We start from the raw sequence: 23,523 nt of genomic DNA, 5'->3' as shown, positions 1-23,523 counted from the left end.
CACAGAGACAGATGCAGACATAGAGATGCACAAAGACATTCACAAATCAAAATGTATATACAGATAGATAGATAGATAGATATCCTCTCTGCTCCCTTTTCTTTCTTTCTTTTTTTTTTTTTGGTGAGGCAATTGGGGTTAAATGACTCGCCCAGGGCCCACAGCTAGTGAATATCATGTGTCTGAGGCAGGATTTGAACTCTGGTCCTCCTAACTCCAGGGCTGGTGCTCTATCCACTGTGCCACCTAGCTGCCCCCTCCCTTTTCTCTTTCTCCTCACTTTGATCTTTTTTCTGTCCTCTTTAATTATTCTCCCTCTTCCTCAACTTTACCTTTTTTTTTCTCTTCCTGATCCTTCACTTTCTTCTCCATCATTTTGCCACCCCCCTCCCCCAAAGAGCTACCCTCCTCCAACCATCTGGTGCCAAGAAAATTGAAACTTGGAATTTATCTACAAAAGCTTGCTGGGCATCATCTTCCTTCTGTGCCCTTCCCCAGTACCACAGGTCCAAGGCAGCAGCGCACCCCTCTGTGGCAACATCTTTCCTTCAAGGGCTGTTCTATGTTCATTTAAACCAGATTTCACCTTTAAAAGAAGGTGCAACTCTACCTGCCCACAACCCTCTCATTCTATTCTTTACTCTATCGTTTCTACTACTGAATCCATACTTCTCTGTACTCATCTCCTTTCCTGACCAGGCTTCTCTCCATCTTTTTTCTCCCCTCTTTTTCCTTTCCTTACACTCTTCTTTCCCCTCTTTCATGGGTCTGTCTGGTCCATGCCCCATTTACCTCCATACTCCTAAGGATGTCCTCAGGTGGGTCCTCAGGGGGCATAGGGAAGGAGTTGGGCAGCAACAGCTCACATGTGGCTACTGCCTTGACGAGCATTGTGAGAGAACTGGATGGGAAGATGATGTAGAAGGTGCTGGCGGGACCATTCTGGCTGGGTCCTGGGCTTGGAGGCTCTCCTTTGGCCAATAGCAGCCACTGTCTTTTCTAAAATAAGGAGACATACAAAAACATGCTCAACTTGACTCTTGTCCTTGGCTGCCCCCAAAGTCACAAACAGGGTCCACTGAAGGTGGCAGGGAGACAAAAGCCACTCTTAACATGGCACTGAGCAGGAGAAATTTTATGTTATTCTTGGACAGGCCATTTCTTTTCCCCTCATCAAAGCCTGGTTGGGATGTATGATGGGGATGTGTCATATTGGACATATGGGACATATCAGAAACATGTGCATAAAAAATGCTCTGCTTTCCAAAAGGGTGATTGTATCCTTCTCTGGCCAGCCCTTCCCAATATGAGTTGTCTACTCCGTTAGAAAGTAAGCATCTTGAGGATAGGGGCTGCCTCCCTTGTGTATTTGTATCTCCAGTGCTTAGCATTTAGTAAATGCTTGATAAATGTTTGTCATTCATTTATTCATTCCATAAAGTGGACAAGACAAAAGGAGAAAAAAAATTGGAACCTTAGAAACCAGGTGGGTAAAAGTGAGTCTCTGGCAGAAAGAACATTCCAGTGACTGAGAGGAAATCTCATTTTGGTTTCTAGCTCTGTCCCTAGCCCATGGTATAACTTTAATCAAGTTACTTCCCCTCTCCTGGCCTCCTTTTTTTTTCCTCTGCAAAATGAAGGCATTCCTCCATTATTCCTTCTAGCTCTTCAAGTGGCAGCAGGATGCTTACTTTTTTGGGGTGTTATAGTGGGGATTCCTTGCTCTTTAGGTACTATTTGAACTAAATTCTGTCTGAGGGGCCCTTTCAGCTCTGAAATTCTAGGATTCTGACCTTTCATAATTCTATGGAATATGGTATATATTGCCTGATCCTCTATGAAAGGGGAATCTGAGAGGTGGATGAAGGGAGAATTCTGTTAAGTGTTGTGTGTCTGCTGTGGCTAGAAGGCCACGACACTCTTGCCGCTTAGGAGCAAACAACAAAGAGATGGTCTGATGGCTTAAAAATGGTCTTTCCAGGAGCCCAAAATGGAAACAGAAATGGAAAACAGGTTATCTCCTATGGCAATTTCCAGGGTAAATTCATCAAGGACAGCAACAGAACTGCCACATACAACAACTTGTAGGATTCCAACTATTTATTTTTTTCTGGTTAGGATGATCACTACTATATCTGCTGCAAAGACAGCTGGTCTTTCTGCTAGAAAAGCGCCAAGTAAAGCCTTTTCACACTCTGGTTTTTTAGAGAGGATGAAGGAAACTGTGTGGAAAGAAGCCAAAAGAAAAAAAGTTCTGGAGGGGTGGACCATGGCTTGGATGAGAATGCAAAAGGCTTAACAAACACACTTAAGGCAACAGGCAGAGAGGGGAGAAAGCGAAAGAGCAAGCACTGATATAAAGAAAGGCAGGGTGAAACAGAATGATCTCAAGAGCCTGGAACTAGGGACTGGAAGAAGGAATGCAACATTTCCTTCAATACTTTGAGAACCTAGAAGAATGTAAACTCCTTGAGGGTGAGAACTTTCATTTGTGAGGTTTAGAACAGTGCTGTGTGTGTAGTAGGGACTTGGTGAATATTTGTTTGGACTGAGTTGGGTCCATGGTTCCATCGGCTCCGTCTACCACAGAGACCATAGGCCTGCTACACTAGAGAGGATAGTTTCATGAACTGTAGCGACACCTTCCTTTACCCCTCCAAATTCCTCTGGTGCTTAACCTGTTAATGAGCCTAGTTAGGCTGCTCTTTGTGCGACAGGGGCACGGTCTGCTTCTGGGCTCATACTCATAGTCTTTCCAGCTTGATGGGACCTGCCAGGGCTCTTGGGAATGTCCACTAAGGCAAGGGTTCTGTTTTGGTCATTCCTGATATGCCCAGAAAGTAGCCTGGCGAAGTAAATACATTAAATGCTTGACTGACCTGTCACAATGAGGTATCAGAGAAGACCTTTAGTGGGGGAAGATGAAATTTAACAGAGATAAATATGAACACTTGTCCAGGAAGAGAATGGGGGAAATTTTACTGAAGTTTATATGAAAAAGCCCTGGGGTTTTTAGTTCTCGTAAGCTCTACATGAACCTACAGTGTGGTAAAACACATTCAAGATTATATTTGATCTAGTCTGACCACATCTTGAATACTATGTTCAGTTCTGGGACCCATTGATAAGTTACAGTGTCCAGAAAAGGGAGAAGAGGATGGTGAGGGGGCCTGGGAACTAAATTAGATGAAGAGATGATGCAGAAGGCATGAAAAACCTCTCGAAGCCCATCTCCTCTTCAGAAGGCAGTAGGAGTCTGTCCATAGCTGCAGTTCCTCTGGAAGAATGCAGTAATAATAACAATAATAATGATAATAATAACAGTAACAATAATAGTTAATATAGCACTTCTTATGTGCCAGGCACTGTGCTAAGTACTTGACAAGTATTATTTCATTTGAGCTTCACAACAACCCTGGGAGATAGGTGCTATTATTACCCCTACTTTACAGTTGAGAAAACTGAGGCAGACAGAGGTTAAGTGACTTGCCCAGGTTATATACAGCTAGTATATACAGAGTGTCTGAGGCTGGATTTGAACTCAGGTCTTCTTGACTCCAGGCCCAGTGATCTATCCACTGTGCTATCCAGCTGCCTCCATATTTGTTTAAAAGTCTATAGGGTGGCTACGTTACTGAACCGAGCCTGACGAATTACAGAAAACTTCTCTTAAGCTCAGAGGCTCTTGCTTGATCTTCTGCTTATCTGGCTTTTGTTGGCCCTCGCTCAGCGTTGGACTTGCTTCCTTCTTTGCACTCTGCTGACTTGCCCTTCAGTGCCTCTGTCCCAGACTTTGGAGGAGGTAGAGGTGGAAGGGATCGAGGAGGCCATCTGGTGCAATCCTCTTATTTTACTGATGAGGAAGCAGGCCCAGGGAGGTTAAGAAAGGTAATACATGATGTGACCTCTTTTCCCAAGACACTGTTTGACCATCCGGCAGCTGATCTGTTCCTACTCAGGAGACCTGCCTGGCCTCTTTCTGGTCCTTTAGGACTCAGACTGTGCAGTGTCAGCTCTTACCCCATCTTGGCCCTTACCGTATGATATTCTGCCACCTTTCAGCTGGTGCCAGGGAAGACTTCTGGCCTCATCAATTTGCTGGTCCCACCTTCCCATCCACTTCCAGGAGCAGGAACAGGGAACAGGATACCCCACAGAGACTGCTGTCTTTAAACAGTTGTTCAGCCAGCTATGAATCTATTTAACTTTACTGTCTTTCAGTCCATATTTTTCCTTTTGTCCACAAGAATACCATGGAAAGACTTTATTGAATACTTTGCTGAAATCAAGCCACACTAGACTTATGATCTGTCAACCTAGTAATCCTGACTGAAAGAGAAATGAGATTTGTTTGGTCTGAGCTATTCTGAGATGTGCTAGTGATAAGTGACTGCAAACTTTTTGATAATCTTCTCCAGACTGGTATGAGGAGAGACAGAAGGCTTCCACGGGTCAGTGATTCCCTAAGTCCATCCCATTACCCTCCCTGAAAATTGGGCTACCATCTGCTTGTCTCTGGCGCTTCTTCCTTTCTCCCTGATTCTCAATGAGTCCTGACAGAGAAGACAGAGCAAGTTCTTTCAAAACGAAGCTGAGGCCAGAGACTCAGATTCACTTCAAATTGCAGGGCCTCTCTTAGGATATTCTTCTTGGGTTTTGATTTCCTAGCACAATGTTTGCTCTTGCTTTCTTTGTGTGCCAGATCACTGCCCTTGTCAGAGAAGACAGAAGCAAAATCATCTCAGCCCTTCTCATTTTCTCTGTTGTTTATTAACATTACTCTTTCTTCCTCAAGTGGTGAGTCTGTTACTTCCTTTTTGTTGGCTTAGCATTATTCACAAACCTCAGCTCATTGGGGACTTCAGCTTGCCTGACAATATTTTTACAGCTGACGTGGTGAAAAGAGACCTGGATGTGAGGCCAGAGCCTGGGAGTAAGTTGGATCCCCACCCTTTATTAGCCTGTGACCATGGACTAGTCACTTAAACCCTCCTAGCCTGTTTAATCACCTGCAAAACAGGGCTGATAATACAGAAAAATAATAGGTAAAATAACATCGGCTTGTCAGGGAGGCTGCTATGGGGCAGGAGGTCAGCCCACTGGAGCCCTTTAACAGGAAGTTCTAGCTCTCTGTAGTAGAAATGCAGTTGCTTTTCAGCCTTTGAGCCCAGGGTGAAGTGTAGTCATCCACACAGGTCACTGTCCTTGTTACAGGTCTGTGCCCCTCCTTGTAGGCTTCTGAGGTTGGGTGCCCCTCCTTTTGGCTTTTGCACACGCCCTTTTAAAACTGGGCCTCCCTGGGCAGCCAGACTGGCTCTGCGTCGGTGCAGGACTCTCCTTTCCTCCTGACTGGGCTTATTCTTCCACATCAGATCTCCGCTTGGGCAGTTCGGAGAGGGATCCAGACTAGGGCATCCCTAACGGCCGAGTGTGGTGATGAGAGTAACTGTTGTGGCTCTGTATCTGAGACAGAGGTTGTTGCGCTGGGCCAGAGAGAAGCAGATAAATGAGGAGGGATACCAAGCAATAATGAAAATAACAGCAACAATAACGATGATGATGTAAACCACTTCTGTGGTTTACAAAGCACTTCTCCCTATGTGGCGCAGGTATTCTCATCTCCATTGAATAAATCAAGACATTAAAACAGAGTGAAGATCATTTGCCAATGATCCAGCTATGTATGCTGATGCTTCTTTTCCCCTTGGGCAATCTATTAGAGAAGGTCCTAGCTTGAGAGCTGAGACTCCCCGTGTACACACTGAGAGAGGCTCACAGCTGGCCCAGAGAGCCAGCCTTCTGCTGTGCAGACAGCCAGCCACATCCTGTGTGGACAGCAGACCAGGGAAGAAATCATTACAGCAGAACCCAGGCCTACTCACACTCCCGGTCCTCCAGCCCCAGTCCATTTGGCATATACCGGTCTACCTACCACAAGGACTACCCTTTCACCGAATTACTTGAGAACAACATATCACTCTAAACTACTGAATCTGGCATTCAAGGCTCCTCCACACTATAGCCAGCCCCATTCTTCTTTCATTCCAACTAAGCTACCTGGCAACTCTACTTGCTCATGCCTCCTACTGACCCTTGATATTAACAGAGCAGTGGGGGGTGGTAGAGGATACAGCATGGACAATTTGCTATCGCTGAATTTCGGGGACTCCACTCTCTAAAGCTCATTTAATCTGCCGTTAGTGTTGGTATGCTAACATTACTGTCAAACCAGCCTTCTGTTACCACATTCACAGTGAAATGTGTGAGTGAACGGAGAAATGAGTGGTCAGGCCTAGGGCTCCCAGGCTGGGTGCAGCGTTGGGTCTTTCCTCCTGTCTCTCTGTGCCCTTGTGTGTGGTCGCCTCTGCACCTACAGGCCAGGCACGGGGAGCTCACGAGCTGTGTCTAACGCGGCACACGGTTAGAACCTGCCATGCTTGATGGTCAGGCACAGAGTGCATCTAAGAAGGCATCTGAGCAGTGTTTGTGCATCCCGAGGTTTCTCTGGAGAACTGCATATTATTTCTTTAAGAAAACCTCAACAAGCATTTATTAAGCATTTACTATAAGCCAAGTACTGTGCTAAGTGCTGGGGACACAAAGAAAGGCAGAAATAGTCTCTCTCCTAAAGAAGCTCACATTCTAATGGAGGCTACAACACATAAATGACTGGGGATGCAGAGTAGTAGTGGGCAGCAAGCTAGGGGGCACCACAAAAAGCCTGCCTGGCCAGAAGTTCAAATCTGGCCTCAGCTACTTCCTAGCTGGGTGACCTCAGGCAAGTCACTGAGCCCTGTTGGTCTCAGTTCCTCATCTGTAAAATGAGCAGAAGAAGGAAATGGCAGACTGCTCTAGTATCTCTGCCAAGAAAACTCCACGTGGGGTCAGCAAGAATTGGACACGATTGAAACGACTCAACAGCAGTATGCAGGACAGAGGCGCTGCCAGCCAGTGCCCGGAGTTGCACCTGATCTTCTCCATGACTGAGGTCAAACTCCTTTCCCTGGTGTTTTTCAGGGGGCATCTATGAGACTCTCTGCTCAGGCCTCCCCCTGCCCCGTCTGACACAATGATCTTCCAGCACCGGCAGCCAGTTCAGGTGCCTTCCTCCCCCTCTTCCCTTCCTCCTTCCCTCCTTCCTTCCTTCTTTCCTTCCTTCCTTCCTTCCTTCCTTCCTTCCTTCCTTCCTTCCTTCCTTCCTTCCTTCCTTCCTTCCTTCCTTCCTCCCTCCCTCCCTCCCTCCCTCCTTCCCCTCCACATCTGGGTTCATACTTGCCTCCTCTGAAGGGCCTTTCCTTATCACTCATTCCCTCTGACCTGAACCCCACCCTTAGTGTTCTCCCCTCCATTCCGGGGGCATCTGCTCTCACCTGGACTCCATCTGTACTGCTTTCTCAGTGTTATTACACTGGTTTTGTCACATGCCCTTTCTACCTCCATTCCTCAGGGAGCCTGGCAGGGTGAAATGGGTCACCTCTTCTCCCCTCTGGCCTCTTACTGCTGCCTGATACTTGAGAACTCAGTTTAATAAACCAGGGGTTTCCAAGTGGTCTGACATTGATTCCAGGGGTCTGAGTCTCTCAGAAAGAACCTAAAGACAGTCAGACCTGCCCTAGATATAGGAGTCTTTTCTTTACTCTATGGGGACACAGGGCTGAACCAGGGAGTGTGTACAAGGGGGTGATAGAGTGAGGGCTGTAGAGCTCTAATTAGAAATATCATCACCTAGGGCAAAATTAGTTGAGCCTGCTTGGGGGCTGGGGAGGAAGTCATGGTGGGTAACAGGATTCTGTAGGAGCTGAAGGTGTCATGGCCTGAGGGTGAGTGCATAGTAGAGTAGAGCACAACAGCTGACATAGGACTTTAAGGCAAGGTACAAGGACTGTAATCGCTACCCCCCACAGTGGCACCCTGGGGCAGAGACCCTTTTGCCCCATGCTGGGGGGGGATGGGTGTTGATTTTGGGGCTCATGCCTATTTGGTGGCTGGTACTTCAGTTTTCCCACCTCTTGCCATCCAGTGACATGGGAACTTACCTGCAGGCTGTGACACAAAGCATGGAAACGTTGCTGGTTTGTCTCTAGCTCATCCCAGTCCAGCTGCCAACAACTTGTTGGCCTGATGATGAATGGCAGTCCATATGTCACTGACTCGCAGACCCCACTGGATTCTAGAGCCCTGGGACAAGATGAGAGCAGGGACAGAAGGAACATTCTGCGGTATCCAAGTCTATCCCAACAGGGCACAAATCCAAGTAGGCACCATGAGGGCTCAGACCCTGCTCGAGAGTGAGAACCATCTTCTCAGGCACATCCTGCACAGCCCTGCTGAGGATGCCCACCCCATGCCCCTTACCAGCAGTTATGGTAGCAACAATATTTTTCAAATACAAACACTTAATTAAGTGCAGAACGATATGCTGGGTGCTGGAGGAGTCACCAAATTTAAATAGGAGTGCTCATTGATAAGAGGCTTATGGCCTCCCCAGGCACTCTTTCTTTTTGTTTTTGCTTTTTTTAGTGAGGCCGTTGGGGTTAAGTGACTGGCCCAGGGTCACACAGCTAGTCAGTGTCAAGTGTCTGAGGCCACCTTTGAACTCAGGTCCTCCTGACTCCAAGGCTGGAACTCTATCCACTGCGCCACCTAGCCACCCCTTGGGTACTCTTTCTTGCACCATGGATAGGAGACAAAACAAAACAAAAACGAGTCTCTGGCATCAAAAAGTTTCCATTCTCTCGGGGGAGACAACACATCTACACAGAAGTATGTACAGATAGGATCACTTTGGGCAATGGGAGACACTGGTGCAGCTTGGGATTCTAAGAGATGAAGGGGAGCAAGGAGGGCGTTTCAGGCTTGTGCAAAGACTTGGAGCTGGACAATGCAATGCCAAGTGCGAGGGTTGCCAAGAAGGCTGGTTTGGCTGGAATGAAGGTTGAGTAAAGTAGAGCAATGTATATGATCCAGCAGGAAAGGCAGGTTTTGAGTATGTGGCAGTCAATAGGATTCCTGAGCGGCTGACAAAGAGGGACAGAAGAGAGTTTGAGGGAGATGAGGGAAAGGCAAGGCACCAACCCGGGACAGACCACCTCCCTAGAGTTGCAGGCCCCAATCTCTTAATTCCCAGCACATGCAACCCCAGACACCACTGGTAATATTGCTTTCCCCTTGGTTGAGCTGAAATTTTATGACTTCTGAGTTGAAAATTAGATAAAACTTCGACTAAACCAAGGCACCAAATTACTAAACCAAGTTACTGGGGAAGTCAGCTCTTAATAGTCTCCAGGATTGCAGGTGCTAGGATTTGAGGGACATGGTGGGGCTGGCACAGCGGTAGAGGGCTAGACCTGGAGTCAGGGAGATCTGAGTTAAAATCTGGTCTCAGACTTATTAGCTATAAGAAACTCTGGGCAAGTCACTTAACCTTTCTCAACCTCATCTATAAAATGGGGATAATAATAGCCCCTACCTCCCAGAATTAAATGTGAGGATAAGATGCGTAGTTGTAAAGTGCTTGCAAACCTTAAAGAGCTATATAAATGTTAGCTATTGTTATGATTACTGTTGGTGTTATTATTATTACACTAAACTCCGTAACTTCTTTGACTTTTATTTCACTGTTTGTTCTGATAAATACGATTGCTTGCTTCTGTGACTGTCCTTTGTACAACTAGCATTTGTGGGAAGAAGGTAAGCTGGCGAGAGGTAGCTATGACCTCCTGGTCAAGGTGAGACTGCTTCCCACTCAGAGTTACCAGGGTAAAGGACTGTTACTGTGGAGCTCTAAAAGAACATTATGATCATAGACTGTTAATATCTGAGGTGTTGTATGTCGGCATGATTCTAGCCCAATATCCTCTTTGGAGATAGGACAGTGAGGTTAGAGTAAGCGTGATGCCACAGCTGTCCTGGATGCTGCACACCCTCCCCTGACAGGTAATTGGTTCTCCCCCTCCTTTCCACAATGCTGGAAATTGAAGTCTCCCTTGGAGAAGCAGAATGCGACTTTCCGATCCCTGAGCATATCTCTCCAAATATATCCATGGCCTACATAGGCCAGCCATTCTATAGTAAGATGTCCAAGGTTCTATCCCAAGTATCCAATCAGGCAGGACTCCTGAGCTCCTTCACAGGACAGTATCTGTTTGCTCAGAATTCAATTCATACAAAAGCTTAAGGAAACAAAGTTACTGGACAAAGCAAGCATATTAGGGGGTTGGAGAGCTCCCAAAATGGTGTCATCCATGTGGTATACAGTGCCCAGTTCTAAATAACCTTATATTCTCATGATAGGAAGGACAAATATACTAATAATTACGATTCAAGGGAAAATGTGGTAAAATGTGTTTTCAACAAAATGCTCTGAGAAAACTAAGGAGAGGGAGATCACTTCCATCTCAGGACAGTCAAAGATGGATTCATGGAGGAAGTACTACCTCAGTTGGGCCTACAAGAAAGTGAAGCTGGAGAGGAAAGAGCTTTCTGCAGAGCCTGGCGGCAGCCATGAACAAATGTGAGGGGCTGGGAGAGGGCTGGATTGGAATTGAAGACTGCACTAAGAAGGGTAAAGTAAGAGGAGGTTGGCAAGGTGGGTTGGAGCCAGATTATGGAGAGGCTGGAAGGACAGTCAGAAATGGATACTTTGTTTAATGGACAATGGGAATCTGTAGAACAATAACAGCGATATGGAAAAGACGAACTGATCATAAAAGCTGACGTTTATTGAGGGCTTTAGGATCTGCAAAGCACTTTGGGTACGCCATCTCCCTTGATGTGTGGGCTCCCTGGAGATTTGTGAGTAGAGGAGTGCTAAGTGATCACTGTGGCTAGGAAGGTTACATAGGCGGCATGTGTGCAGTGACGGCGCTGTCCTAGAAACACACGTGTGGAAGGAGACACTCCCACAGGGAGAATCTGCAGATGCCGCAGTCCGGTGAGGCACAGGCAGAGTGACCCTCCTCCTCCTCCTCCTCCTCGCCTCTCTCCCACTCCCTTTAGCATTTCTCCAATCTGAAAGTCAGGCCAGTGATTGGTGGTTGTTTCTCAGGGTAAGTTTAAGGGGAAGACATGCAAAGGGAAGTGCGGGGGGATGCTTCCCAATGTCGCCATCATTGCTAGTGGCACCATCCAATCCCCAGGGTTGGAGTCATTCTCACTTTTCCCCCCTCCTTGTCCCCAGGTCATGTGGCTTCTTTCTTGCAACAACTTTCAGGGTCGGAGGAGCACAAAGGATACCTATAAGATCATCTAGTCAAACACCACTGTTGCATAGACTAGGGAGGAGTGACTTGGCTAAGGTCACACAGATTGTAAGTAGCAGAGCCGAGGCTCTCCTTATGCCTTCTCCGTTATTCCCATTTAACCCTGATCTAGTACAGGTCCTGATGTCCTGCCTAGACTAATGTTTTTAGAGACAGACTAAGTTTCTGCTTTTCTGGCAGAAACTCTTCCTCTACTAAATCGAGAGTAGCAAGTCATTAAAGTTCATGGCCATGAATATAAACGAAATTGCTTCTCCCTCCCTTGTACTTCTCACCCTAGCCAGCTACATGGAAATATCTTCTCTGGAAAACCTCTAGGCCAGTCCTATTAAGGGACTGATTCCTGAGGAGACTGCAGGGGAACAAAAGCAAGCTGAGGTAGGGTAGGGAGTTCCTTCATTTCAGCAGCTTGCAGAATTAGGAGCTAAAGTCAGAGACTTTAGAGGTCAACTTGTACAGATGAAGAGAGTGAGGCCCTGACTTGCTTAAGGTCGAGTCAAGTGAGGATTCAAAGCCAGGTCCTCTGTTTCCAAATCCAGCACTCCTACACTCCTACTCATCCTAGGCAAGCTGCCTTCGGATGCTACATAGCTCCACCCGCGCACAACCCCCCTCCCCACCCCCCCACCCCTGGCTTCAGGGCTTGCCAATCTTTCAGCCACCTCACCACTTGCTGGGAGCCTGGAATCTTCATTTGATGCAGGGTACTGCTTTCCACACCACCCCCTGGCCTTGGCTCACTGTGTATCCTGACCTCACTCCTTCATACCCTGGATGCACATGGTTTCATGGACTGAGTGCTCCACTCCTAACCCTCAGGCTGGCGGGCAGAGATTTCCACAGCCTATTTGAGGATTGAATTGTAGACTCCTGAGTCTGCACTGATGGGGCCTGGGGGGGTCTAGAGACACTCTAGCACCTTACTTGATCACCCGGAGTCTGTAACGTGACGCTGCTGATTGGGGGGCCATCTGGTAGCTGAAGTCTCCTCCGGGGCTCTCTGCTGTGCCAGGGAGGAGGGCTGGGTTAAGAAGCCGCTCTTGGAGATCACATTTCAAACACACTGCAACAAAACAGGCATCTGAGGGAAGGCTTGTGGGTCATAGCCTCCCTCAGGGCATGCAATTAGGAGACATTAACTGCCACCCATTCCTCTTTCGTGGTTCAAAGAACACAAACCAAGGGCTGGGCAGCAGGTTGGTGAGAGACAGAAGGGACACTGGCTGCCTGAAGGCAGGACTCAGGTCTGTATGACTCCTTGCAGTTAGGGTGTCCTGGCTCTCCTAGCTTTAACAGCACGTTCACTTTGACGGGTAATGAGCTGGCACAGGGGGAGCCCTGTATTGCTTTGGCACTTATGTGAGTGATCTGGCTTTTTAATCTGTCTGTGGGGAACACATGTCTTCTGTGCGAGAGGAAGCCAACACCATAACCTGCAGCAGCGCCCTTTGCCAATTACAGTTAGAACTTTTCTCATGCAACTGCCTGTGGCTGAGTTCCTGTAAGGCAGCAGAAATAAGAAGGCCTGGAAAGCAGAAGCCGGGAGTCAGCTGATGGCTATGGTCTCATTGTGGGCCCTTGCTGGGGCAAAGAAGGGAAAACAAGGTCCTGAAATGCTTATTTTTAAACTGTTCCTGGCTAGAAGGGTTGTCTGCCCACGATATGCCTAGGGATGAAAAAGTCCTTAGGACTGGCCCAGAGGAAGGATCCAAAGGAAGGAGGGATTGCTGTGTTCTTCTCCTGAGAGCTGGACGGCCCTGCTCTACCATGTTCTCATTCTTTTTCTCTTCCATTTAAAAATATAAAACAAAATTACTGGTAATTTTTTTGTTTCAACACATCATACAACTTTCCCCTGATCCCAGTGTCTTCCACAATCAGTAAAGCAAAACATTAAAAAAGTGATTTAGACTGATTGTACATGCAACTTTACGTTACTAGTTTTGTTTGTGAAAAGAATGAGTATATGCTGTTTAAATACCCACATTGTCCCATGTTTTTAATCTGAATTCTGTTTCTACTAAAAATGATCTTCATTCACAAAGCTGTAGTAATTGTATGTTTTTCTTTGATTCTGCTTTGATCATGCTGCATTGTTTTATATAATTCTTCCTATATTTCTTTGAATTTGTCATTTTTTGCATTCTTCATGATGTAGTAATGTTTTTTTAGTTATATACCACAATATGTTCAGTCATTTCCCAATCACTAAGATATACAGTTTGTTTCCAATTTTTGGCTACATCTGTAAATAGTACTACTAGAAATATCTTTTTACAGATAGGTTTTTCTCTTGTTGTCCACAGCCTCCTTGGAGGTAAAAACCCAACATTGACATCACTGGCATAGAGGTTATGGACAATTTTCTAACTTTTCTCGTGTAATTCTAAATTGTTTTCCAGAATGGTTGGATAAATCCATTATCTACAAGCAGTAAATTAGTAGGGCTGGTTGGGTGGGTGGGAAGGAGGGTACCACTCACCCTACCCAACCCTGATTTTTCTATCTTTTACTGTCTTTGCTAATTTGATGAACTAAAGGGCTACATTAGCTGCTTTAACTTTCATTTTCCGATTATTTGTGATTCTGAGCACTGTTTTATATGCTTGTTGATGGCATGACCTTAGTTTTGAAACTACTTGGGTTCTCCTCTCTGGGAATTTACCCGATTGCTAGCTACACAGAAAAAAAAAAAAGGAACTGAAGGGTTGGAGTTGAATTGGCTGGAGCACCTGCCATGGGGTCTTTTAAAAACAAAGTTACCTCTTCTAATCATTCCTGGTGAGTGGGAGAAACATAGTCAATATGCTTGCTGTGTAGTACTCAGTAAGGGAAGACACCATTACATTATAGATACCTTATTTGAGAAAATAATTGGTAGGTACTGGACATGGTGAACAATGAATCCCATCACAAAAAATGAAATTGATTATATTTTAACAGACAGGACAGGACTTGTTATGGATGTAGAAACCATCCTTAAATGGGCTACCTGAGTATAGGCAAACTGCCAATGTATTAAAGCAGAGATCCTAATTAGTAGAGAGCTAGAAGAAGAAGAATGAGAAAAAGATATAGCATGCAACTGAAACAAATTCATCTTGAACTATTTACGTATGTAAATGGTCATGAAAAATGTGTAATTAAGAGAGGAAATGACATTGACATGTATTACACTTTTATATCAAAATTTAACCATTGCAAATCAATTGTCATAACAAGGACACCTTGTCAGCAAACCTTAGTCAGCAAACAATTGACTTACTTGTCAAGTTGAGAGAAATGGAAGCCAACGTAATACCTGTTTAAGATGCATGTGTGTATATACATATACACATGTATGTATATATATTCACTTTTAAAATCTTATAAAGGATGACAGTTAATTATGAACAGTTCGGCTCAATCCAGTCATTTCAGTCATGTCTGACTCTTCGTGACCCCATTTGGGGTTTCTTGGCAAAGATACTGAAGTGCTTTGCCATTTCCTTCTTCAGCTCATTTTACAGATGACTAACTGAGGCAAACAGGCTTAAGTGACTTGCCAGGGTGACACAGCTAGGAACTGACTCAGGCAAGATTTGAACTTACGGAGATGAGTCTTCCTGACCCCAGGCCTTTTATTCTATACCTTGTGCCACTTTAGCTGACAAGAGAGTTATATAATTTTCCCCGCAGTTTTTGATTATTACTCTTTCTCTAATACTTCATGGTCTTAGGTTTATTAAAAATGAGGCTGCATGAAGCATTTCTTCCCAAGTCTTGCTAATGTTATCTATTCCACTGTCAGACCATTCAGTTTTTATATTTAATACCATGATCTTTTTTTCTAGAATTTTTTTTAAAATAAAAAACTCATCTTCTTCACATTGAGATTCCTTAGTTGAAAGGGGGAAACATAATGACATAGTCAGCAAAGATTACATTCTTTGTGCCAGGGAATGTTTTGGATTTTTTTTTTTTGGTTTTCAACAATCATTTCCATAAGCTTTTGAGTTTTAAATTTTTCTTGCCCTCCCTCCTCAAGACAGCGTGCAACCTGATATAGGCTCTACATATACATTCCTAATAAACATATTTTCACCTTAGTCACCTGGTAAGGAAGAATTAGAACCAACAGGAGGAACTACAAGAAAGAGGAAACAAAACAAAACAGAAGGAAAAAAAGAGCAAATAGTATGCTTTGATCTACATTCAAACTCCATAGTTCTTTCTTTGGATGTGGATAGCATTTTCCATCATGAGACTTTTGGAGATGTCTTAGATCCTTGCATTGCTTAGAAGGGCTAAGTCTATCAATATTAGTCATGGCACAATGTGGTTGTTACTGTGTACAATGTTCTCCTGGTTCTGCTCACTTCACTCAGCATGAGTCCACACATGTGTTTCCAGGTTTTTCTGAAGTCTGCTTGCTCATCATTTCTTATAGAACAATAGTATTCCATTATATTCATATACCACAACTTGCTCAGCCATTCCCCAATTGATGGGCATCCCCTCAATTTCCAATTCTTTGCCACCACAGAAAGAGCTGCTATAGATACTTTTGTACATGTGGGTCCTTTTCCCATTTTTATTATCTCTTTGGGATACAGCCCTAGAAGTGCTATTGCTGGGTAATACCATAATCTTGATAATTACTACTTTAGTGGAAGAGCACATCAAAGGCCAAACTCCTTCACTTCTATTTTTGTTTTCCTAGTTATTTTTTTTTGACAATTTACACTTCCATATGACTTCTGTTATTGTTTTGTTTAATTCTATAAAGCAGCCTTTTGGTCATTTGAAAGGCCTAGTAGCAAATCTACAGATTAACTTGGACAGTATGAGCTTTTTTACCACTGTATATCAGCATAGCCTACGCAAGGCATTGAGTGTCTCTCAACTTTTTGAAGTCTGCCTTCATTTCTATTAAAATTGTTTTATAGTCATATTATGGGTTAAGAACTGCACAGAAGAGTCAGGCATGGTTGGTTTGCAATATGTATTGTTGGAAGGGACATCCATACCACTGAAGCCACAGCTCCATTTGGGCATTTAAGTTACATTTATATAAATAATGTGTGTATTGGCAGGTTAGTGAAGACATTTAATACACATTTTATTGTTATTTTAAATTATATTCCTCCTATCTCATGTACCTAGTTTTTGTTAGTAATCTATGGAAATGCTAATGATTTTTTGTATATTTATTTTGTATTCTGCTACTTTCCTAAGGCTATTGATTTTCTCTTTTTTGGTTTATCTCTAGGAATTTCTAAATCCACCCTGTTATACTAAGTTTTGTTTTTACTCTATCTGATCCCCTTAATATTACTTCTCCCCCTTACTGTTTTATTTTTAAACAGTAGAGAAAGTACAGCCCATTAGCCCTTGTGTTAACACAAATCCCATTTCCCCCTACCCAGATACGCTTTGTAACAATTCAATCTTTAAACATATATGTGTGTATATTTCTTTTGATTTTATATCATTTATGTTTTCTGTTGTATTTTTCCCCACACCTCCCACAAAGCCATCTCTTACAGTAAAGAATAAAAAAAAAGAAGGGAAAGAAGCATTTATTAAGCACCAGCTATGTGCCAGGCACTGTGTTAATTAAGCATTTTCCAAATAGTATCACATTTGATCCTCACAACAACCTTGAGAGGTGGGTACTATTATTTCCCCTATTTTACAGCCAAGGAGACTGAGGCAAATCGAGGTTGTGAATTGCCCAGGGACACACAGATAGTAAGTGTCAGACACCAGATTTAAACTCAGGTCTTTCTGATTCCAGGCCCAGACCTCTGTCTACCATGCCACCTAGCTGTCTCAGCAGAGAAGAAGAGAAAGGAACAAGAAAGTTCAGAAAAACTACCTGACACGTCAGAACAGCCTGCTACGTTCGGTGCTCCACACGTGTGGAGGTGTCTTCTCCTGTCCTGTTTGAGGCCTAGCTGAGTCATGACACCTTCAGCTTCGATTCTGCTGTTGTTCTTTCCATTGTGATCACTGTGTGTGTCCCTTCTCAGGCTCCCTTCATATCAGTTTATCTAAGTCTTCTCATGCTTCTCTATTTTCATCTCATTCATTGTTTCTTACAGCACAGTGATATTTAATTAGATTAATAATTTGTTAACCATTCCCTAATCAATGAGTATTAACTTGTTTTTTCTTTTCTGACATGAACCATGGTCTACATCTTTCAGCCATAGCTGCCTCAAGTAGTTTACTGTTTTTTTATTTCTTAATTCAATTACTTTAGCTTTGACTCTGGATTCTTTCTTTCCTCCTTCCCTCTCCTGCACCCACTGAGAAGGCAAGAAAACCAAAATCCATTACAGACATGTACTGTCATATAAAACATATCTTCTTACTAGCTATTTTCAAAAAATAAAGAAAGAAGAAATTATGCTTTAATCTGCACTCTGACTCCATCATTTCTCCATCTGGAGGTGGGCTGCATGTTTCATCATGAGTCCTTTGGAATTTTAGTTGGTAGTTGTGTCTTCAAAGTTGATTACCTTTACAGTATAGCTGTCATTATATGAATTATTCTCTGAGCTTTGCTCACTTCACTTTGTATCAGTTCATACAAGTCTTCCTAGGTTTTTCTGAAACTGTCGCCTTTGTCAATTCTCTCAGTATAATAGTATTTCATCAAGATCACATACCATGGGGTCAGCTAGGTGATACATCAGACAGAACTCCAATCTCGGAGTCAGGAGGACCTGAGTTCAAATCCAGCCTAGACACTTGACATTCACTAGATGTGTGACCCTGGGCAAGTCACTTAACCCTGATTGCTTCACCAAAAAAAGCAAAAACAAAACAAAAAAAAGATCACATAGCACAACTTGTTTAGCCATTCCCCAACTGATAGGCATCCCTTCAGTTTTCAATTCTTTGCCTCTACAAAAGAACTGCTGTAAATATTTTTATATATTTGGGTCATTTTCTTGTTTCTTTGTTCTCTTTGGGGCATAGACCCAGTAGCAGTATTGCTAGGTCAAAGGGTATGCACAGTTTAATAACTTTTTTGGGTGTAGTTCCAAATTGCTTTCCAGAACAGATGGACTAATTCATAACTCCACTAATAATAAGTTACAGTTCTGTTTTCCCAATCCACTCCAGAAATTTTTATTTTCATTTTTTATCACCTTAGCCAATCTGATGGGTGTGAGATGAAACCCCAGAGTTGTTTTAATGTGTATTTTTCCAATTATTATTATTATTTGGAGTATTTTTTAAAAAAATGGTCATTGATAGCTTGGATTCCCTTGAAAACTGCCTATTCATAGCCTTTGACCATTTATCATTTGGGGAATGACTTTTTTTCTTGTAAATTTGACTCAGTGCCTTGTGTAGCTTAGAAATGAGACCTTTATCAGAGAAACTTTGCTGCAAACATTTTTTTTGCCCAGTTTTCTTCTAACGTTAGCCACACTGGTTTTGTTTGTGGAAAACCTTTTTGATTTTATATAATCAAAATTATACATTTTCTCTCCTGTGTACATCTCTCTCTCTTATGTGGTCATGAACTCTCCCCCTGTCTATAGATCTTTTAGGTAATTTCTTCCATGTTCCACTAATTTGTTTAAGATGTCACCCTTTTATGTCCAAACCATGTAAAATGAATATCTACTTGTAACATTCTAATTTTATGATTAAGCTCCACTTGACTCCCTTCTCTTCTTGCCCACACCAAAGCTAGATTCTGGGATTCTCCTTTTACTGATGTAATCTTAAAAGTATTTATCATTTATTTTTCCCTAGGTATACCATATAAGAATGTAGTTTAAGAATCACTTTCACTCCCTCACTTACTATCTCTGTCTGATTAACCTTCACTTGTGGCACTTAATTTCAAGAAAAATTATTTAATTTCTCCCAACACTTTCCCTTTAGTCTTGCTGATGTTCAAATTCTGTTCTCTTTTCAAGAGATTCTTTCCTTAAATTCTTAGCCTTTGTTTTTTCAGTGACCTTTATGCCAGTTTTGACTTAAACATTATAAAAACACTTATTAGTTCCTTAAGAATGTTAACACTTAATCCTTCTTTGCATTCAATTCTAGATTATTTCGTTTATTTTTCTTCTGTTTCACCAATTTTTATGTCAAAGGTTCTGCCTGGTTCTGGATATCTCATTGGGAAATGACTGAAGTTTATGACATTACAAAAGAATCACCTTTCCCCATGTTGGAATAGCCTTACTTTTCCAGGATTGTCAATTTTATAGACTGATTTCCCTTGCTTTTCATCATGCCAAATTCTGGCCTCTTCTTTCGTTCTTGTCTTTGCACCATTTGAATAGGTGTTTGCTGATCTGTAGTTCACTTCCTATCCGCTACTTTCAAGACTGATTGATTGCTAAGCTCTGAAATCTGATAATTATGTTTTTGTTAAATGCTCTATGTTGGCAGCCTATAGATTTTAATAGATTTATTCTCTAAATTGTTCTCTACATTTTCAATACATCTGGGCAGTTTCTTTATATAACCTTCAGGCTGTTAGCTTCTATGTATTTTTCTGAGAGACCCAGAATTCTCAGATGTATCTCTGTTGCTTTGGTCTGTAGAGACTGGTAGTCTCCTTGACATATTTTTGTCATCAAAGGAACTTAAGATTTCATTTTGGCCAGAAGATGGAATGAATATTTGTGGAAAATGTAGATAACATAGAAAAATCTGCTCAGAACAGAACACTGCATGGTGAAAATGGTGAGCAGAGAGATAGGCAGGAGGAATAAGTTCAGGTACAGGAGGGGGTAGAACAGGAAATGGTTTCCTAACTATGTCTCTTCTTCCTTTCCAGTGTGATAATCATTGACTATCATAGAGAAGACCTCCCGAAAAAAGCTAAAACAAAACAAAACAAAAAACCAGAGTCAGGGAATCCTTTTTTTCTCTTTGTGGTCTGTTACCATTTTATCATCTGGCATTAGAAGTAGTCCTACCCCTAACAACTGGAAATTAAAGGGATGCCCATCAATTAGAGAATGGCTAAACAAGCTGTGGTATATGACTGTGACAGAATATTATTATGCTATAAGAAATGACGAGTAGGATGATTTCAGAAAAAACCTAGAAAGACTTACACAAACTGATGCGTGAAGTGAGTAGAACCAAAAAAACATTGTACACAGTAACAGCAATACTGAATGATGAAGAACAGTGAATGATTTAGCTATGCTCAGCAATATAATGATCCAAGACAATTAGTCCCAAAGGACTAATATTGAAGAACTATCCACCTCCAGAGAAAGAACTGATATTGTCTGAATACAGACTGAAACATGCTATTTTTCACTTTCCTTCATTCTTTTTTAAAAAATTTGAGTCTTCTTGTAAAAAATGACTAATACGGACATGTTTAACATAACTGTACATGTATAACCTGTATCTGCTCACCATCTTGGGGAGGAGAGGGAGTGACAGAATTTGGAACTCAAAACTTAAAAAAAATTAAATGTTAAAAAATTGTTTTGGAAAAATAAAATATTATATATTAAAATTAAAGAAAAAAAGTAGTCCTACCCTTCTTTGTTCTTCCCCTTCTGAACACAGCTCAAGGTTTTTGTGCCGTCTGCCTTTTTTCTTATTCCTTTTTTTGCAGCCTTGGTTCATTCTAGGTTTTATTCTTCTTGACAGTGTTCTTGTAGGTTCATCCCATTTCTTTTATTCATCTTTCTGATTTTTGTGCATGTATTTCTAAATGAGCCAACCAAAGAACTTTCTGTGACTCCATAGCTTTATCTTTAGACAACTCCTCCTTTCCCCCTAATCTGGGATGGAATAGGACTAAACCTGTGATTCATGGATGCAGAAGACTTCCAGGGAGGATATTCCTTTCATCAATGTTGAGAGGCATCTTCTCAGGAGATTGAGAGCTTAAATGACTTGGTTAGAGTCACATGGCCAATAAGGAGTGGAGTTGGGACTTGCACCAATGTCTTCCTGACTTCAAAGGGTGGTTCTCTATCCACCATACCATGCTGTCTCTACAATTTGTGATTTTATTATTAGAATTTTGTTTCTGAGAGCCTATCTTTCCCAGAGGCATTTTCTTTGAGAGTCTCTGGCCATGTGATCTTATCCTTTCTCTGAACTCTTTGAAACCTGCTCTCTGAAAGTTCAAGGTACAAATCTAGCAATGTACAGTATTCCCTTTTCTGGCAATTCTTAACTCTAAGATGACATGGTTGTTTCCTCTTCTCTGCATTCTTGGGTTGTACTGGTAGGATTATCAGGGGCCATTATGGAAAGGGACCCAATTTGGAGTAGGGTCATTACTGCAATCAGCCCGGGAAATCAAGGGGGAACAGGGAGCAGGCTGCCATGGGGTAAAGCCTGGGAATCTTAACTAGGGGATTCTAGCCAGGGTGCCAGGCACAGAGCAGAGAGTGGTCAGGGAGAAAAGGACCCAAAAGAAGCTTCGGGCTCTGTCTGCTTCCATGCTTGGCCACTGCCTAAACAGTTCCTGTCATTTCCATATCACCAACTTCCTTGTTGCTCAGAATTAAGTCCAGAGAAGTAGTTCCCTTTGTTGCTTCCTCTCTCTGCTAAAACATGAAGTAGTCAGCAAGACAAGGCCAGACTTCCTCAAGATGCTCTGCTGTTAGCAGAAGAAATCTTCCAGCTGAAGCTTAGAGGGGAGGAGGCCCTTCAAGATCCACCTGTCTGTGCCACAGTACACTGATGTCATTCACTAGATATAAAGCCACTTGTTATTCCACAAAATCTACCGATGTCTGGTCACAGTCCAGTAACTGGAAATCGTTATGCTCTGTCTTGCCTGTGCTTCACCAGTATGGTGCAGACTGAGATTCAGAATGGTGCTTCCGAAGCCCTATCAGCTTGTGACCCACATTATAAATATAACAAAGTGAAATTATGTTCAGCATTGTTTAATTAAATTTAATTAAAATAATTAATATTTTGCTGTATAATAACTCATCTATATAGCACTTTATGGCTCATGGAGTATTTTTCATTCTTTGATTATTTTCTTCATAAAGCTTTTTAAATTGGGAAGCCATGTAGGTGATACATAGCAACTCTACTAATAATCAGATTTTTTGATGCACTAGAATCTCCCATCCCCAGCCATGCCATTTGCTAGCCTTTCTCTTATACCTCCCACCCTGAATCCTGCCCTATTCCTATTGTAGCCTTTCCTGTGTGTGTATTGGGGGTACTGTACTTGGTTCTGATCTGGCACTGGAGAAGCTGCTGAAACACCGTGAAGGAAGAAGGAGGTGGAGATGCTCTTGGTCTGTCCCACTGTCTTGCAGCCAAGCTTTGAAGAAACTCTCTATGCTCACAGTGTCATTTTCGATGACCTGAAGTTCAATGTCAGTGCCCAGGATGGAACACTCTGCAAGAGAGAGAAACAATTTCCAGGTTCATTTTCTAGTTCTCCCACATAAGGTAATAGAAAATACTTAAATCAAAACACTGGTTGAATATGTGACTTAAGGAGACAAAGGACCATTTTTAAAAATTTGTGAAGCTTCCCATATTCACCAATTAATCAACATATCTTTTTCTAAGATCTACTATATACCCAGCAATGTGCAGGTGGGAAAAATTTTGGCCAGTAAACCAATATGTATTTGTTAAGATACAGTTGCTTTGTTTCCTGGCTTTTGCTCAAACTTTACCTCATTACAAGGGAGCAATCAGTGGGTGGGTATATTGGAAATTAATTCTGATGTAAAAAAGTCATAAAGAAAAGTTATAAGGAAAAAAAATAAGGGAAAAATCAATCTATTGAGCACCTAATTTGTACTAGATGTTGTGGAGGACTGCAAAGGAGGAAAAGACAATGTCTCTGTCCTTAAAGGTCTTACAATCGAGTTGGGAATCAGATATGACAGTTTGTAATTAAATGCTAAATTATGTAGTAGATGTTACAAATAATACAGGAATTGATAGAAAAAGTGGAGCAGATCACAAGAGCTGCAGCAGTTAGAGGATATTTCATTGATAAGGTAGTGCTACATTCATTCACTGAGTGCCTACTATGTGCAAGGGACTATGGTAGGTATTGAATGGGATAAAAAGATTGTTAAAATGCGGATTCTGCCTTTAAGGTGATACTTTATCCTTATTGGTTCTCCATGCCATTCTCCACAATGACTATCCCAAACCTTTTCCATTGTCCTCAAACCTTTGACTTCCTATGGAAGGAAAGGGATGGAAATATGCACGATGTAGAGCCTAGTATGTGCCGGGCCTGTAGTAAGCATTAACCTCTACTTACTCCCCCCACTCTTAA

The 23,523-nt window shown here is 42.6% G+C and overlaps 1 protein-coding gene and 1 long non-coding RNA gene across 5 annotated transcripts in view; one reads left to right on the top strand and one right to left on the bottom strand.

Annotated features, from left to right (window-relative positions):
* The window catches only part of M1AP (meiosis 1 associated protein), a 139,947-nt gene that overhangs the window by 5,646 nt on the left and 110,778 nt on the right, over positions 1 to 23,523 (bottom strand). For all 4 annotated transcript variants that reach the window (XM_021005316.2, XM_021005315.2, XM_021005321.2 and 1 more), the window contains 4 exons: positions 22,447 to 22,620; positions 12,186 to 12,324; positions 8,037 to 8,178; positions 793 to 999 (listed from right to left, as the gene is read on the bottom strand). In XM_021005316.2, the coding sequence (XP_020860975.1) occupies positions 793 to 999; positions 8,037 to 8,178; positions 12,186 to 12,324; positions 22,447 to 22,620 (662 nt within the window). The remainder of the gene's footprint in view (positions 1 to 792; positions 1,000 to 8,036; positions 8,179 to 12,185; positions 12,325 to 22,446; positions 22,621 to 23,523) is intronic.
* On the top strand, positions 6,784 to 17,667 carry LOC144455338 (uncharacterized). The gene is made up of 2 exons (XR_013484052.1): positions 6,784 to 7,099; positions 17,041 to 17,667. It is a non-coding gene; the product is annotated as an uncharacterized LOC144455338 (long non-coding RNA).

This window comes from Phascolarctos cinereus, unplaced genomic scaffold (genome assembly GCF_003287225.1).
Source record: "Phascolarctos cinereus isolate Bilbo 61053 unplaced genomic scaffold, phaCin_HiC Scaffold_9;HRSCAF=440, whole genome shotgun sequence".
NCBI classification, from domain to species: Eukaryota; Metazoa; Chordata; class Mammalia; order Diprotodontia; family Phascolarctidae; genus Phascolarctos; species Phascolarctos cinereus.
Note: the sequence above shows the minus strand (reverse complement) of the source record. Positions and strands in the feature narration are given on the sequence as shown.